Here is a 15,985-nt window from a genome sequence, read left to right as displayed (position 1 = left end):
TAATCATTTATTTTATGGTTCACACTGCTTTTGGATGAAAGTTCAAGAAAATAATTTTATTCTATTTGTTTCAGTCATTGTGCTACTCCCATGCTGGAGCACCAAGTGTTTTAGTCAATTTATTGATTGCAGTACTTAGTGTGATATCCATTTTATCATATGTTTCTGTTTACCGACTGAGTTATGTCTTCTTGGGTACATAAAGCCACAAAATAGGACACATTTGAGAGTTGATGTATAATTTTTTAAAAATTCTTTGGAGCTGAAATAAATTATTAGGGATTAACATATTAGTCCTCTTATGCCTAATTTTTCTCTCAATAACTTAGCATTTTTTCATCCTTGCACATTGGCATAGAACTTTCAATGGAGTATACAAGCTTCATTGCTCTCTAGTCTTCACATGTCCTTTATATTCAAGCTCAAATGTCTCAATTTTAAATTCCTCTGTTATGGCCTGGATGACAATGATGAATATAGGGGACTGAAAACTGAACCACAGTGACTCTTACTTGTGCACTAAATACATCACTGTACTCATGGCTGACCCTTATCCCATTGACAGCTTTGCTCTATATGGCATTTTTCTACTCCTACCTTCCTGAGAGACCACCGGATGACGGAGTGAGGGGTTCTGCCAAAAGCTTTCTCCAGGTTGATGAAAGCCAAGTACAATGGTTTACTTTAGGCTAGATGCTTCTCTTGCAGTTGTCTCACTAAAAAGATGGAATCTGTAGTACTCTTCCCCGGTACAAAACCAAACTGCTTCTCATCTAGTTTAATTCTATTCTATTTGATTGAGTTATAACTCTTTCTGTAATTTTCATGACCTGGCCCAGCAGTTTGATACCTCTGTAGTTGTTTCTATCTAAGTCTCCACCTTTACCCTTGTAGCAACTGACTACAACACCACTATAACATACATACATACCTACATACATATCTATGTATGGAGAAGGCTGATTCGAAGATGACAGATCCAAGTCATCACTGGAACTGTAAAAATCTGTAAAACTTTACAGAAGTTTATCATTTAAGGATATATGAGCATGTCTAGACATGCAAGTGTATGCTTGAGAAAACACATAAAACAAAACAGAAATTTGCACACACATGCATGCACGCATGCTTGCATGTGAGAGAGAGGGTTAACTTGTGTATTGAGAGTTAAAGTAAACTGCCACTGGTATCTGAAGTAAATGTTCACTGCTTGAATAGTTACCTGGGAACTGAGCTAAATAAAAGACATTACAAATATAATCTATCTACTTTTATTAAAGCTGTCTTTTGCAGATTATCCAACTAACCTTTTGTTTAGAAAATTTCTACATTCAATGTTATGTTCTATTTTTTTATCCAGACAACTTTAAATAATGTTTATTTCTAAAATAGCAATCTGATTAAAATTGATTGACAATTGTTTTGAAAGTAAAATCTGAAACACAATTTACTTCACTTTTATGTTTTCATACACTTCATACTAGTTATTTCATATATTTAAGCCACCATTACTTTGGCCATGCTAGAGCTCTCAACCTAATTGTATTGTCCTTTATCATTGGAGTTGTAAACTTGAGAAACACTTTAGTTATAACTTATAAAGAATTGCTTTCTACAGTTATCTACATTATAAAGTAGTGTTAAGCTGTCCATGAACCATTCCCTGGCACATTTTATTCTTCGTTGTAGCTGTTTTCTTGACTTACATTACTGATGCCTTTCAAAAGTACATGAACACAAATTTGCACTCCTCTTTCCTATGTACCTCTATGTCCAATGCAGGAAATCAATGATTACTCATTTATCTTCTTAAATATAAATTCCTTCGACACCAAGTATGACCTGGTAGCATGTACCATACTTTTGCTAATTGTTTTAGGTGCCTGTGTAGTTGCACATAGACACAAACACAGCTACATCCAAGTCACTCCCATCCTCTCTTTTATAATGTGAGTAGCCTTGTAGCTCCTCTAGAGCAAGAAACCTGTTCAGTTCTAGCCCCTTCTCTCACACTTTAACCCCCTCATCATCTTGGTTAAAGCAGTCTACCTCTCTACTGTAGTCTTACTCAATGAATGTCACTAATGCTGATGCCTTAAAAAAAGCCCACCCAGTACACAATGGTTGGATTCTAGGAAGGGCATCCAGACATAGAAACTAATGTCAAGGCAGTCATTAGAGAATAACGCAGTCTTTGAGCCTGCTGGATCCCATTAACCCATCCAACCTATGCCAGTACGGACTATAGATTTTAAATGATAATGATGACCAGTCTTCTTTCAGTTTCTATTCACCAAATTTTGGTCATGGATTGGTAGTTAATGGATATAGTCACAAACTATTTTCTTGTATTTTTGCAATTCTTCAATGGAAATGAATGATTAACTGTAAATACATCGCAGCACATTTCTGCAACATACAGCATGCATTATACTTAATTGTTATTATTCAAATTTTTCTTGTTGATATAACTTGTAATTTTATTATTATGGATACTCTCCTAGGAGATAATTTTACCAATGCAAGAAATTGTTGTTGTTTTTCCTTTGGTATATTTTGTAATTTTATGAATATTATAAAATACTGTACTTCAACAAAAATGGAGTAAAAACTAATGATTCACAAAAATTAAGTTTAATAATGCTGTGCTGCATTTACCTTAAATGAGAGGTTAGTTATATTGAATTTTTTAGTAGATTCAAAGTCCTCTCTTTTTACTTAAAAGAAGAAATAAGAAGCTGGAACATGTTTTTCCAGGGTCAATATTATTTTAAGTGAACTTTAATATCAGGTGCATCCCATTAGTAATGTCCAAATTTTGGGTAAGAAAAAGAGTGATCTAATTTTACATTTTATTAAAATTTAATCCTGTATATAATTCCTATCATTTTTTATGACATCCTTCCATCTATTCATCAGTTTTTAAATTCTATTGGTGAAAAATTCTTTTGATTTTGATGAAAAGAAGGAAGAGATGTCAGGTTTGATTTTGTAAGCTTTGAATCAAATGGTAATCAGAAAGAGCGAGGTCTGGGGAATAAGGTGGGTGAGGGATTTTTTCCCTGCCAAGTTGATTTTTTTTTTTTCTGATGTATTCTATGCAGTGTGGGGCCTTACATATTATCATGATAAAACACCACTCTCTTACAGTTCACCAAAGCAGGGCTTTTTTTCTTCAATGCAGCAGCCAAATGCTCTAATTGTTGGTAATAGGTGTGACAGTTATTGTTGCATTAGCTGGCAGCAGCTCAAAGTGGGTGACTTCGATGCAATCTCACCAAACAGAAAGAAAAACACTTTTTACATGGAGGTTCTTTTTGGGTTCTCCACAACTCAGCCATTGCCTGCATCATTTAAAATTTTCATAAAACATCCATTTTTCATCAGCAGTCACTAATCTGTCCATAAATGGTGAGATATGTCCACCAAAGTAAAAAGATGAGCAAATGTCCGCTTGGGATTTTTGGTTAGCTTCTGTCAAATCATAGAGAACCCATTTTCTAAGTTTAGGCACCTTTCTAAGCTGTTGAAGATGGTGGTGAACAGTTCAATGGCTTGAATTGAGCTTGCTTGTCAATTCCTCAACTGACCCAGCATTATCCTTCTCAAGCTCTGACAAAAGAAGCTCATCATTAAATTCAACAGGATATTTTTTGCCTTTGATGAAAAGAAGGAAGAGATGTCAGTTTTGACTTATTTGGGGCTTTTGAGTAACTAATCCATCTAAATGATTCTGTAAGCTTTGAAACAAATAGTAATCAGTGGGAGCAAGGTCCAGGGAATAAGGTGAGCGAGAGATTTTTTCCTAGTCAAGTTCTTCAATTTTTGCTGAAGTAATCTTTGTAGTGTGGGGCTTTGCTTTATCATGAAGAAACACCCCTCCCTTATGATTTGCCAAAGTTGTCCATTTTTTCTTCAAATCAGCATCCAAACACTTTGATTGTTGGCAATGGGTGTGAGCTGTAATTATTGCATTAGATAGTAGCAGCTCAAAGTGGATGATTCCAATGCAATCCCACCAAACAGAAAGAAGAATCTTTTTTGCATGGAGGTCCCTTTTTGGGTTGTAGTTTAGTCTCTTCTCCACAAGTAAGCCATTGAGTGCAATGCTTAAGATTTTTATAAAAAATCCATTTTTCATCAGCAGTCAGTTATCAGTCCAAAAATGGCAAGCACGTTCTTGAGAGTGAAGAGATGAGCAGATGCTCACTCATGATTTTCAATTGGCTTCTAGCAAATCATGAGGAATCCATTTCTCGAGTTTGGGCACCTTTCCAAGCTATTGAAAATAGCGGTGAATAGTTGAATGGCTTGAATTGAGCTTGCTTGCCAATTCTTCAACTAACACAGCATTATCCTTCACAAGCTCTGACAAAAGTAGATCATCATCAAATTCAAAAGGGCATCCTATTTGTGACCACTCTCTTAGACTGAAATCACCATTTTTGAACTTTGCAAACCATCTTCTGCAGCTTCTTTCATTCAACCACACTTCTCCATAAAGAGAATGGATATTTCAGATTGCTTCTGCTGCACTGTTTCCCTTTTTGAACTCATAAAGCATTATGTGCATTAAATGCTCCTTTGATATGTCCATCTTAGAGAGGTTAATTAATATTAGTACTTCAATCAGATTATTTTGCAAAAAGAAATTATACAGTTACAGGTTTCCAAATTCATATGAGTAGCAATCAATATGTTTTGACATTTGAGAATACTGTAAAATTTGTTAGAAATTACATATATGATATTTCAGACAATTTTCATAAGACGACTTGATAGTTTCATTTGGGATACAAAACCAGATCACAAACTTGACTTTATGGGAGCAGAAGCTGACCTATGCTCGAAAAAGCTGGTCAGAATCTGAGAGAGATATATTGCTATTTGGTTTAAAAAGCAATTTTATTTATAATCATTCAAGACTGATTTTGACCCACATCATCATCATCATCATCATCGTTTAACGTCCGCTTTCCATGCTAGCATGGGTTGGACGACTTGACTGAGGACTGGTGAAACCGGATGGCAACACCAGGCTCCAATCTAAATTTGGCAGAGTTTCTACAGCTGGAGCGAGTTCAAAATTAGTGTTTACTGTGTTCATCCTCTAAACAAGGCAAAAAGCTCTGCTTGCTTCAGTTTGCCTATCTAACAACAGAAATTCCTTTTTATTCTGCAGTATATTAGTTTATGGTAGGCTGGGTATAGAACTGTAAAATCAATTACTCTAACAATTTATAAATATCTAAAGTTGCAAAACTATCTGCTTATTACAAGTGTGGAGAAATGGATGTAAAGCAGTAAAAAATATAATAAATATTTGTCTTAAAAGTTGTGTGCATTAAGTTTGTGCTTATAGTAACAAATAATGTCGTAGTTTATAGCAATGCAAAGGTGATGTTTTTGAGAAGGGCTGCACAAGATATGAATCATTATCAGGGGATTATCAGCCATATTAAAAAAAAAAAAAATCAAAGTAATTTTTTTTCTTTAGGCATGCCATTCAGAAGATCCTACAGGCACGACTAGTTTCTAAGCATTGTATATATTATGATCATTTGTGGTTCTCCTACTAGAAATAGTTCTTTTACATATGCTGACCAAATCTTTCAGTATCCATATTAAAGGCAAAATATTCCTTGAATGACTTATGTAGATCAGTTATTTAATTTATGAATGAGTTGAATGTTATACTGAACATTAATATATATGCTAATATTTATATAGCAAGTTTATCATTGTCAATTAACATGGAGGAATAAAAATATCAGAGTTAAAAATATCATAAAAATAGATTAAGTATGTAATTTGAGAGAAAGAAGTAACGGCAAGGTCTTTGTTGTGTAATCAGTAATGTGGGTAACCTTGATAAATATTTGGCTTGAGTTCCATCTATGGACCTGTTTTACTTTTCTGTCTTATAATATCTAATAAAGTTTTATGTACATAAAACATTAATTTTAATGATATTGCTCTGAAGCAGTTGTTCTGAAATAGCTTTTCTTCAAAAGCATTTAACAATTATTTTGATATGATTTGTCAATAACCTTAACCCTTTATCTTCTAAACCAGCCATATCCAGCACAAATATTCTGCCCATTTCATGTTCAAACTAGCCTCTCCCACCTATCCTATAATGTCATTCTAAAAATAAACAAGCACATTATCAAAATTTTGAAGCTATGAAATAATGCATAATTAATTGAAAACAATGTGAATAAATGAGCATTACATTTGACTGAGTAATTTGAATGCTAAAGTGTTAAATATTGAATTCAATATTTAATTTATGTACGTATGTAACTTTGTTTTTTTTTTTTAACAGAGACGTTCACTTTCAAATATATGTAAGTATTCTGATTTTTTTGAAAGTTTCTTACAATTTAAGATATAATTAATCAAATAAAAGAAAACCATTTATAGAAATAAAGTCCTCTTAGCTGAAGCACTAAATGTCAACATCTTTAAATGATTATAGTTATGCTCATCTTGATTGAGCAGACCCATGTTGAAAAGCATTCCAATTCCAACTGTGACCATCCCAGCATTTTATTTCACACATAGTGTACCTGGAATATTCCTCTTCTAATGGGGGTGGCTTGGGTTTTTTTGAGTCTCTCTTTTGTCTGGGGCTGTAGCACTGTTTGCCACTTATTCATGGAATGTTTTATATATTTTATGATTATGGGTACTACCTTGTTTATGGCTAGTGTTTCTAGGATCCATATGTGGAAAATACTATCAAAAGCCTTTCGATAATTAACCCAAGCTATACTTAAACCCTTCTTTTTCCTATGGTTGTTTTCAGTTATGGCTTTATTGATCAATAGTTGATCTTTACATCCATATGAGCTTTTGCAGCATTTCTTCTGCTCTTCTGGAAACAGGTTGTTTTCTTCCAGATGTTTTCCCATTCTCTGCAATATTATTGCAGTAAAGGCTTTGTAAATTGTAGGAAGACAAGTTATTGGTCTGTAATTTTGTGGGTTTGCTGTTTCAGTGGATTTGGGAATTAGGTTAGTTTTCCCTTCCGTAAGCCATTCAGGCATTGTCCCAGGCTCAGCTAGTATTTCTTTAAATTTCTTGGTTTCTTCCTGGATTTTATTTATCAACTAGATTTGTTTTAGTGGTGATACTCCTGTTTGGATGGGTTTGAGAGTTAGGGTATCTTTTGTGGCCATATATTATATCATTTAACCTGGTCATATTGACATTTGTTTCTGTGGTTATTAGTTCTGTGATGGCCAGGTTCATGTTATTTATCACTGATGTTGTTGTATTATCAATTTTAATTTTCGAGAGGTAAAATCGGTGGTCCATACTGAGATCTGTGGCTTTCAATTCTTTGACTATACTCATTTTTAGAGTATCATAATCATTAGGTTCCCCTTCACTGTTTTCAGGTTTTAGATTTGTTTTGTATTCCGTCCAATTCATAATTTTGTCTGTGATGTTCTGGTTTGGTGCTTTTTGCTCATCATTATGCATTCCTACAGTTTGGGTTTGTTGTCTTTTGTTGCTTACTTCGTTTTTGTTGGACATGTTATGTCTGTCTTCATATTTTACAGTCTCAATGTTTATGATATTACTAGGCATTGCTGTGTGGTCACTATCCACGTTTTCCTGATGTATTTTTCCTTTTAAGTGTTCTATTTCTTTCTCTGTTTTTTTTTTCTTTTGTATTTAGAACATATTTCCATATGTTAGCTAGTTTATTAGGGTTCATTGTTATATCCAAATCTTTATCTAGGTTATTTTTCTTCCAGATTGTATATGTATATGTTGTTGTGTTTTCATTCTGTGGGTAGAGCACTGCTGTAAAATAAGTGTGTAGGTTGGAAATATATTCCTCACGTGTCCATTTACACTTTTTTATTTTATTTGTGGGATGGGAAGAATAATGTCCGGCCCTTTATTTTGATGGTCATCATTTTCTTAGAGTATTAGTCTGTTCATTTCTGGTGTTAAATGGTTTTGCATGTGTAGTTTTTTGTACTTTTTGTGTAATAAGTTTAAAGTATGTACTTCTTGTTTGTTATCCTTGGGTTGAATAATCTGGGTATTATTTAATTTATTTTTAATTTTTTTTTTTGTGTTTGGTGATTGGGGACCGAGACGGTGTGATGTTGATTGGACCATAATGTGGTGAGTGTATTCACACATATTGTGCGAGTGATGGAGATGATACACAGTTAAAATACATCAGTTCATTTGGAAAATAGAAATAAATTCTAATGAGTATTCCTTACTTGATATAGTCCAACACTTTGCCAGTTATTTTTGGTTTCATTTGTTGTGTTTATTCCTGATATTTTTGGATAGATTTTGGAGCCGTGTTTTATTGCTCACTCATTACATCTTTACATTCTGAGTTCAGATTCCGCTGAGGTCGACTTTGCCTTTCGTCTTTTTGGAGTTGATGAATTAAATACCAGTGAAACACTGCTCCCCCAAATTTCAGGCCTTGTGCCTATAGTAGAAAGGATTATTATTATTATTATCATTATTATTATTATTATTATTATTATTATTATTATTATTATTATTATTATTATTATTATTATTATTATTATTGAGGCAGCGAGCTGGCAGAATTGTTACCATGCTGAACAAAAATGCTTACTGGTATTTCATCAGTCTTTATGGTCTGAGTTCAAATTCCCCTGGAGTCAACTTTGTCTTTCATCCTTTTGGGGTTGATAAATAAGTACCAGTTGAGCCTGGGATCAATGTCATCAACTTATCCCCCCCCCCCCAGAACTTGCTGGCCTTGTGCCAAAATTTGAAGTCATTATTACTATTTCAATTTCAAAAAAATCAATTTTTATCATCCTGTAATCTAGCTGAAACCAAAATGGAACTATCTGATCCAGGGATAACCAATGTGGACATATTGAATTACTTTTGTGACATTCAGAGCATGAAAGAGTCACCACAAAAGGAAGAGCCGCAACAAAAGGAAGAGCCACGACCAAAGGAGAAAACAGCAAGGACTTCATTAGTAGAAAACCAGCCTCTACCCAAAGAAAAAATGACCTCACTTAGGTAAATAAACTTAATTGTTAGTACTTTCAAAATATAGATAATGATATCGGAATATCTGCCAAGTTTGTCTTCTGCATAAACAACTTATGGCTAAGTAGAGAGTATCATGCTTTTAAAGTTGTGGGTCAAAGATAATTTTTAATCAACTGAAATTATAACTATATTGAGAAGAAAAGTCATTAGCATTAATGGTGATTGCTTTCAAAGGAGGAGAACTCACTCACAAAATTTTTCTTGACTTAAAATTTCTTTGATACCTACAAGCAGAGAGCAAGTCTTATCTTTCACAACTATGTTTTAGTCATGTTAGACCTACTTAGTAAAACGTAATCAGCATACAGTTAACAAGATCTCCAAATAACTCAGAAAATATCGTTTGTTTTATAAAAATAATTGAATGGTTAAGCAATTTATAATAATATGTCAATGTGAATACCCATCAGAGTGTAAGTATCTTGAGAGAAAAGCTGAACATTAGAAGCATCAGTTGTGGTGTGCAAGAGAGACGATTGCGCTGGTATGGACATGTGGTGAGAATGGATGAGGATAGCTGCGTGAAAAAGTGCCACACCCTAACAGTTGAGGGAACCCGTGGAAGAGGTAGGCCCAGGAAGACCTGGGCTGAGGTGGTGAGGCAAGACCTTCGTACATTGGGCCTCACTGAGGCGATGACTACTGACCGAGACCTTTGGAAATGTGCTGTGCATGAGAAGACCCGGCAAGCCAAGTAAGATCGTTGCCAGTGCCCCTGGACTGGTTCTTGTGCGGGTGGCACATGAGATGCACCATTTTGAGCGTGGCCGTTGCCAGTACCGCCTGACTGGCTCCCGTAGGATTTTCGAGCGAGATCGTTGCCAGTGCCCCTGGACTGGCTTGTGCGGGTGGCACATAAAAGACACCATTTCGAGCGTGGCTGTTTTCGTGCGGGTGACACGTAAAAGCACCCACTACACTCTCTGAGTGGTTGGCATTAGGAAGGGCATCCAGCTGTAGAAACTCTGCCAAATTAGACTGGAGCCTGGTGTTGCCATCCGGTTTCACCAGTCCTCAGTCAAATCGTCCAACCCATGCTAGCATGGAAAGCGGACGTTAAACGATGATGATGATGATGATGATGATATAGGAAAATTAATCATGTACACCTTCCACATTAAAAATATACAGTAAAGTGCAGCTTATTGCTCTTAAAGTGATGAGCTGAAAATAACTTTTAGTTAATTAAAACCGTAATCATAACAGGAAAAAAAATCATTTCCATTAATGAAAATTATTCTCAAAAGGTACCAAGAAAAGAACTCTACAAATTTATATTAACCAAATATAACTAAGTATTGCTATGTTAAATGTTGTTGTTGTTGTTGGCACTCCGTCACTTATGATGTCAAGGGTTCCAGTTGATCCGATCAACGGAACAGCCTGCTCGTGAAATTAACGTGCAAGTGGCTGAGCATTCCACAGACACGTGTACCCTTAACGTAGTTCCTGGGGACATTCAGCGTAAAACAGTGTGACAAGGCTGACCCTTTGAATTACAGGCACAACAGAAACAGGAAGTAAGAGTGAGAGAAAGTTGTGGTGAAAGAATACAGCAGGGTTTGCCACCATCCCCTGCTGGAGCCTCGTGGAGCTTTAGGTGTTTTCGCTCAATAAACACTCTCTATCGAAACCGCGATCCTATGACTGTGAGTCGGCTGCCCTAACCACTGGGTCATTGCACCTCCACTTAGTAGTATTAACATTCATTGTAACAGAAGTGCTGACTAATAAATCTATAGTTCTGTTCTGTAGCACATTATGACAAAATAAATTTCACTACACACATATAGTAGACAACAGTGAATATCTCCAGGTAAATAACCATACAAGTTTTATGTATCTCTGTCTGCATGTGTATGTGTCCTTAAGTATCACTATCATACAAGTGGTGTTAGTTTTCAGTTTGCTATGAAAACATGTTTGACCATGTAGAAGTGTTGATCAAAGGAGGGGCATCAAACTGTAGAAAATATACCTCAATGAATTCTATTTGATTCAGGCAAGCCTGGATGCTAACATAATGATGATGATGATGATGATGACAGTGATGTTTACATGTGTATGTGTGTGTATGTGTGCATTAAAAAGGCACTACAACAATACAGCATTGTCAATATAGTGAAAATCAATACCAAGCTGCTTTTGTTGTTGTTGGCACTCCGTTGCTTACGACGTCGAGGGTTCCAGTTGATCCGATAAACGGAACAGCCTGCTCGTGAAATTAACGTGCAAGTGGCTGAGCACTCCACAGACACGTGTACCCTTAATGTAGTTCTCTGGGATATTTCAGCGTGACACAGTGTGACAAGGCTGACCCTTTGAATTACAGGCACAACAGAAACAGGAAGTAAGAGTGAGAGAATGCTGTGGTGAAAGAGGACAGCAGGGTTTGCCACCATCCCCTGCCGGAGCCTCGTGGAACTTTAGGTGTTTTCGTTCAATAAACACTCACAACGCCCTGTCTGGGAATTGAAACCGCGATCCTATGACCCGAGTCCGCTGCCCTAACCACTGGGCTATTGCGCCTCCACAATACGAAGCTGCACATAGTTGTTTTTATTCAATTGTGGAAGCAAATTCAAACCATGACTTATGAATGGTGCTAATGAATTAAGTATGCCAGTGGATCTGAAGGACTCCCTCATGTTTGCAATTTATGAATAGCAATGCTCAACGTTATGGCATGATCTGACTTTTTAATAAAAATGATCCTACTTGTTGAGGTGATTATGTCATGAGAAAGAAATATAAAGTTAGTTATGAAAGGGAGAATAAAATAAGTGAAATTTAGGGAGTCCTGTGAGGTACTTGGATGGCAATGTAAAGTATTTCCAGTATAAAGTATTTCCAATGTAAAGTATTTCTAGAGGTAAGATAAGAATTTGTAACTAGATCATCACTGTCCTACCTGGTTGCAGAGTGCAGCTGGAAATGCTTCATCATGAATATGGCTGGAGAATATGAGAGAAAACTAAACTTGTGAGTGGAGAATAAATCCTCTGCAAGTAATAATTTAAAATGATTGGTGGAAGGGAGTTGTTTAACAGTATGGTTGGATGGGTGACAGGAGAAAAACAGTATGCTGGGCCAACTAAAACTGGATATTTCCCACCAACATCACTGATGCTCAGTACTGCTGAAGTGAATACTGCCTCTATTGTGTTCTCTACTCAACAGCTAATGAACAAAATGTCCCAGAATACAAGCTTTTTGAAAAATAAAATAGTTAATATTTAATGTATTTTGAGAATGTAGATGGTTGTGTTATAAAACTACTGAAGTGGGCAATATTCTTAATGTTTAAATAACCCAGTTAGGTAATTGTAAACAAGTTTCACGGTATTTTAATAACAGCTGTCGGCAACAACCTTGTAAAATTGTTGATTGCTTCGCCAGCTAAAAGTGTCAAGTTTGATACTTCCTGTGACCAGAAGAATAATTAGATCCCAGAACTCCATAGAGTTGACCAATTGATGGTTATTGATCATCATCAGAAAAAAAAAAAGGATTAGATCTTCTACAGCAAACAGTTTAACATAGGTAAAAGAAAATATAACAGATTTGTTGTTCAGCTGTTGTTTTCTTTTTGTTTGAAAATAAAGACCCCCTTTCAGTCATGAATGACCATGGGATTGCACTTAGGAAGTCCCCTCCTAAGTATAAGTCTGGGCAAAGCTATTTATGGAAGACCAGCAGTTGCCCATGTATACCAGCCTCCCCTCTTCACAATACTGATGTTATCCAAGGAATAAGCAAAGGCCGATACAGCCTGGTATCAGTGACATCACAAACAGCTGAGTGAACTGGAGCAACGTGAAATAAAGTGCCTTGCTCAAGAACACAACACACAGCCTGGTTCAGGTATTGAACTCACTACTTCATGTTTGTGAGCCTGATGCTCTAATCACTGAGCCATGCACCATCATAGTTAAGCAATCCTAAATTACACTCAGCGGTTAGAACTTCATCCAATGTTGACTTTACTTTTCTGTTTCTGAACATGATCAAATAAGTCAAGTGCTGAGTCTGGTTTACATGTCTGTGTGCTCCTCCCTAATTTATATCACTGTAGCAGAGTTAAAAATCAATATTTGGAAATATAAGGTAATGAGCTGGCAGAATCGTTAGCATGCCGGGTGAAATGCTTTGCAGTATTTCATCTGTCTTTACATTCAGAGTTCAAATTCCACCAAGGTCAACTTTTCCTTTCATCCTTTCTTGAGTACTGGGGTTGATGTAATCCACTTACCCACTCCCTCGAAATTTCAGGCCTTGTGTCCATAGTAGAAAGGAATATTTAGAAATGTATTCTTCAACCAATATTTGTTCAATGATAAAATAATCACTTATTTTAAAGATCATGAAATCTACTGAATTTTTATTTTTAGTGAATAGCAAGAAATTTAAGAGAAAGAGAGTGTAAAATTGAAACCAGAACACCAAATCTGAGTTAAGAATCTTGTTTTAAGAGTAGTAGTGGTGGTGGTGGTGGTGGGTGCTTGTCCACTAGTGACTGAGGAAGACCATCACTGACCATTGCCTGTGCAAAATGTCACCAATGCCCATGCATAGAGCTGTTTCACCAGCAGTTGGCTTCACCCAGGTTCATGTCCACAGCTTCCATGATCTCAAGCACAAGCATAAGATCCCAAAAATGTTCAATGCCATGGACCTCAGAAATTCTGGGTTGTTGTATAGCATGCTGGAAGACTACTGGGAGTGGGGCACCTCTTAGCTTTTGCTAAAGCATATCTTATAAGAAGGTCATTGATATAATACCAGATATGCAGATAATATGTGTGTGTGTGTGTGTGTCCTCCTTATAATTAATGTAACAGCTTATAGATCTCATTAAATCGTTTTGTAATCCAATTGTTCTGTAACTACTATGCTGTGCCAGGAGTTTAACTTGTAATTTTCATTTACAGCCATCTTACACGCCTTGGTGAAACATATACCAGTGTCTGTAAGCCAAAAAGAGAAACCCTATTTTATACAAGTAAGTTTAAATCTTAATTTCTTGGTGGAAAATAATAAAGTAGTCAATCTGCTGGATTCTAGCAATTAACTGGGTGTTTTTTTTTTCTCTTGTATTCCATGTTTTATGGACTTCATTTCTGCATAAAACGATTACACTGATTCCTGTATTTCCTTTCTATAAATCTCTCCCACCTCTACCACCACTACCATGACTACCAACATCGCCATCACCATCACCATCACCAACACAAACATCACCATCAACACCATACAGTTTCCCATACCCAGTGCTTTTTATAGCCATTTTGGAGAAGATTCCCCACTTCCGGGCTTTTATTGAGCAGGCAGAATCGTAAGCACTGGGCAAAATGCTTAGCAGTATTTTGTCTGCCACTATGTTCTGAGTTCAAATTCTACCAAAGTCAACATTACCTTTCATCCTTACGGGGTCGATAAATTAAGTACCAGTTGAGTACTGGGGTCGATGTATTGTTAGCATCTGTCTTTATGTTCAAATTCCACCTAGGTTAACTTTGCCTTTCATCCTTTTGGGGTTGATAAAATAAGTACCAGTTGAGTACTGGGGTCAATGTAATCAACTAGCCTCCTCTCCCAAAATTGCAGGCTTTGTGCATTTAGTAGAAAGGATTATTATTATATATATATTTTTTTGCTCTTCACTTGTTTCTCATAATAACTTTATTGTTAATGATTTTACTGTAATGATGGATAATAGTCTGGGTTATTAGTTATGATTAATTAAAATTTTAGTTTTAAATTAATTTCATCTGATTCAAATTTTTCCTCAAAAACAATTGTTTTCATGTTCAGTTTTTTTCCTACACATCTTTTTAAACAAATCTTTTCTCTCTCAACCATTACTTACAACTTTCTATTACAGATTATAAAAAGCCTCCGATTACTTACAAGGATTATTTGCCCCACCAACTGAAAAATCATCGCTTGAAACATGGTTTTTACTTATCACTACCAAAATTGGAATTGAATCCATTTACAAAAGAGGAATCTCCAAAGAAAAAAGATGGAAAAGATCTTCCACTCATCACATTAAGAAACATGCCAAAGTATTTTGTCCCATCTCTGTCTTTAGCTTCACCATCTAGATGAATATCTCAAAATAAACATTATTTTACATTGCTTCGTAGTCTTTTCACAATTATTGGAAATATGGCATATATTTTTTTATATTTTAGAAGGGAACAGTTTGCTGATGTTAGCTATACAATAGCAAATTGAGTTGTTGGAATGCTTGCCTTAAGGTTGAAAAACTTATAATTTGTGCCGTTACTAGTGATGTACTGAATTATTGGTCAGGATCCCAAACTCTTGGTAACTCAGTATATCTTGATGTTATCATTGAGGAAAGAAGGTACATGTTACTGATGTAGTCAAAAGAAGCACTGCATAATTTACATCTAATTGTGTAGCTTGCGATACTGAAATGGAATTCTCACTTGGAACTTCTGCAATCAGCTGGAGTTTAGTCTAATGACAGAGATGATAGAATTCTTTAACACATTTGTAAAATTAACATAGATTACAGTACATTGTGATGATAATTTAAGAAAAGTAGCTATTATTGACTTACTGTTATCAACATAATGAGAACTACAACTACCATTGTCATTAATAGCAGTATAGCCATATTACACATTCTCAATATTTCTAATTATTACCAAATAATTATTTTATTTTAGAAAGTGGGTAACACAAACATTTTTTTTATTTAATAACTTGATCTGGAAAAAATGACTTCTCAGACCTTCAAAGATGGGACCCACTTGGTTGATTAATGTTCTGCTTGATCAAGTTCGAGTTGACAACTGCAGGAAAAAACATAATCAAGTAGAAAATTCTGTGTACTTAGACACAGACTGTGGAGGGTGGGTTATGGACTGTT

General features: G+C 35.6%; 1 protein-coding gene across 3 annotated transcripts in view; it reads left to right on the top strand.

Moving 5' to 3' along the window:
- Positions 1 to 15,222, top strand: part of LOC106872345 (uncharacterized) — a 102,229-nt gene extending 87,007 nt beyond the window's left edge. For all 3 annotated transcript variants that reach the window (XM_014919301.3, XM_052966644.2, XM_014919300.3), the window contains 4 exons: positions 6,329 to 6,350; positions 8,847 to 9,048; positions 14,013 to 14,083; positions 14,966 to 15,222. In XM_014919301.3, the coding sequence (XP_014774787.2) occupies positions 6,329 to 6,350; positions 8,847 to 9,048; positions 14,013 to 14,083; positions 14,966 to 15,192 (522 nt within the window). In that variant the 3' untranslated portion in view covers positions 15,193 to 15,222. The remainder of the gene's footprint in view (positions 1 to 6,328; positions 6,351 to 8,846; positions 9,049 to 14,012; positions 14,084 to 14,965) is intronic.
- Positions 15,223 to 15,985: the final 763 nt, after the last annotated feature.

Source organism: Octopus bimaculoides, chromosome 3 (genome assembly GCF_046866305.1).
Source record: "Octopus bimaculoides isolate indiv1 chromosome 3, ASM4686630v1, whole genome shotgun sequence".
NCBI lineage: Eukaryota > Metazoa > Mollusca > Cephalopoda > Octopoda > Octopodidae > Octopus > Octopus bimaculoides.
The sequence above is the reverse complement of the archived record's forward strand: the minus strand, read 5'-3'. Positions and strand labels throughout refer to the sequence as shown.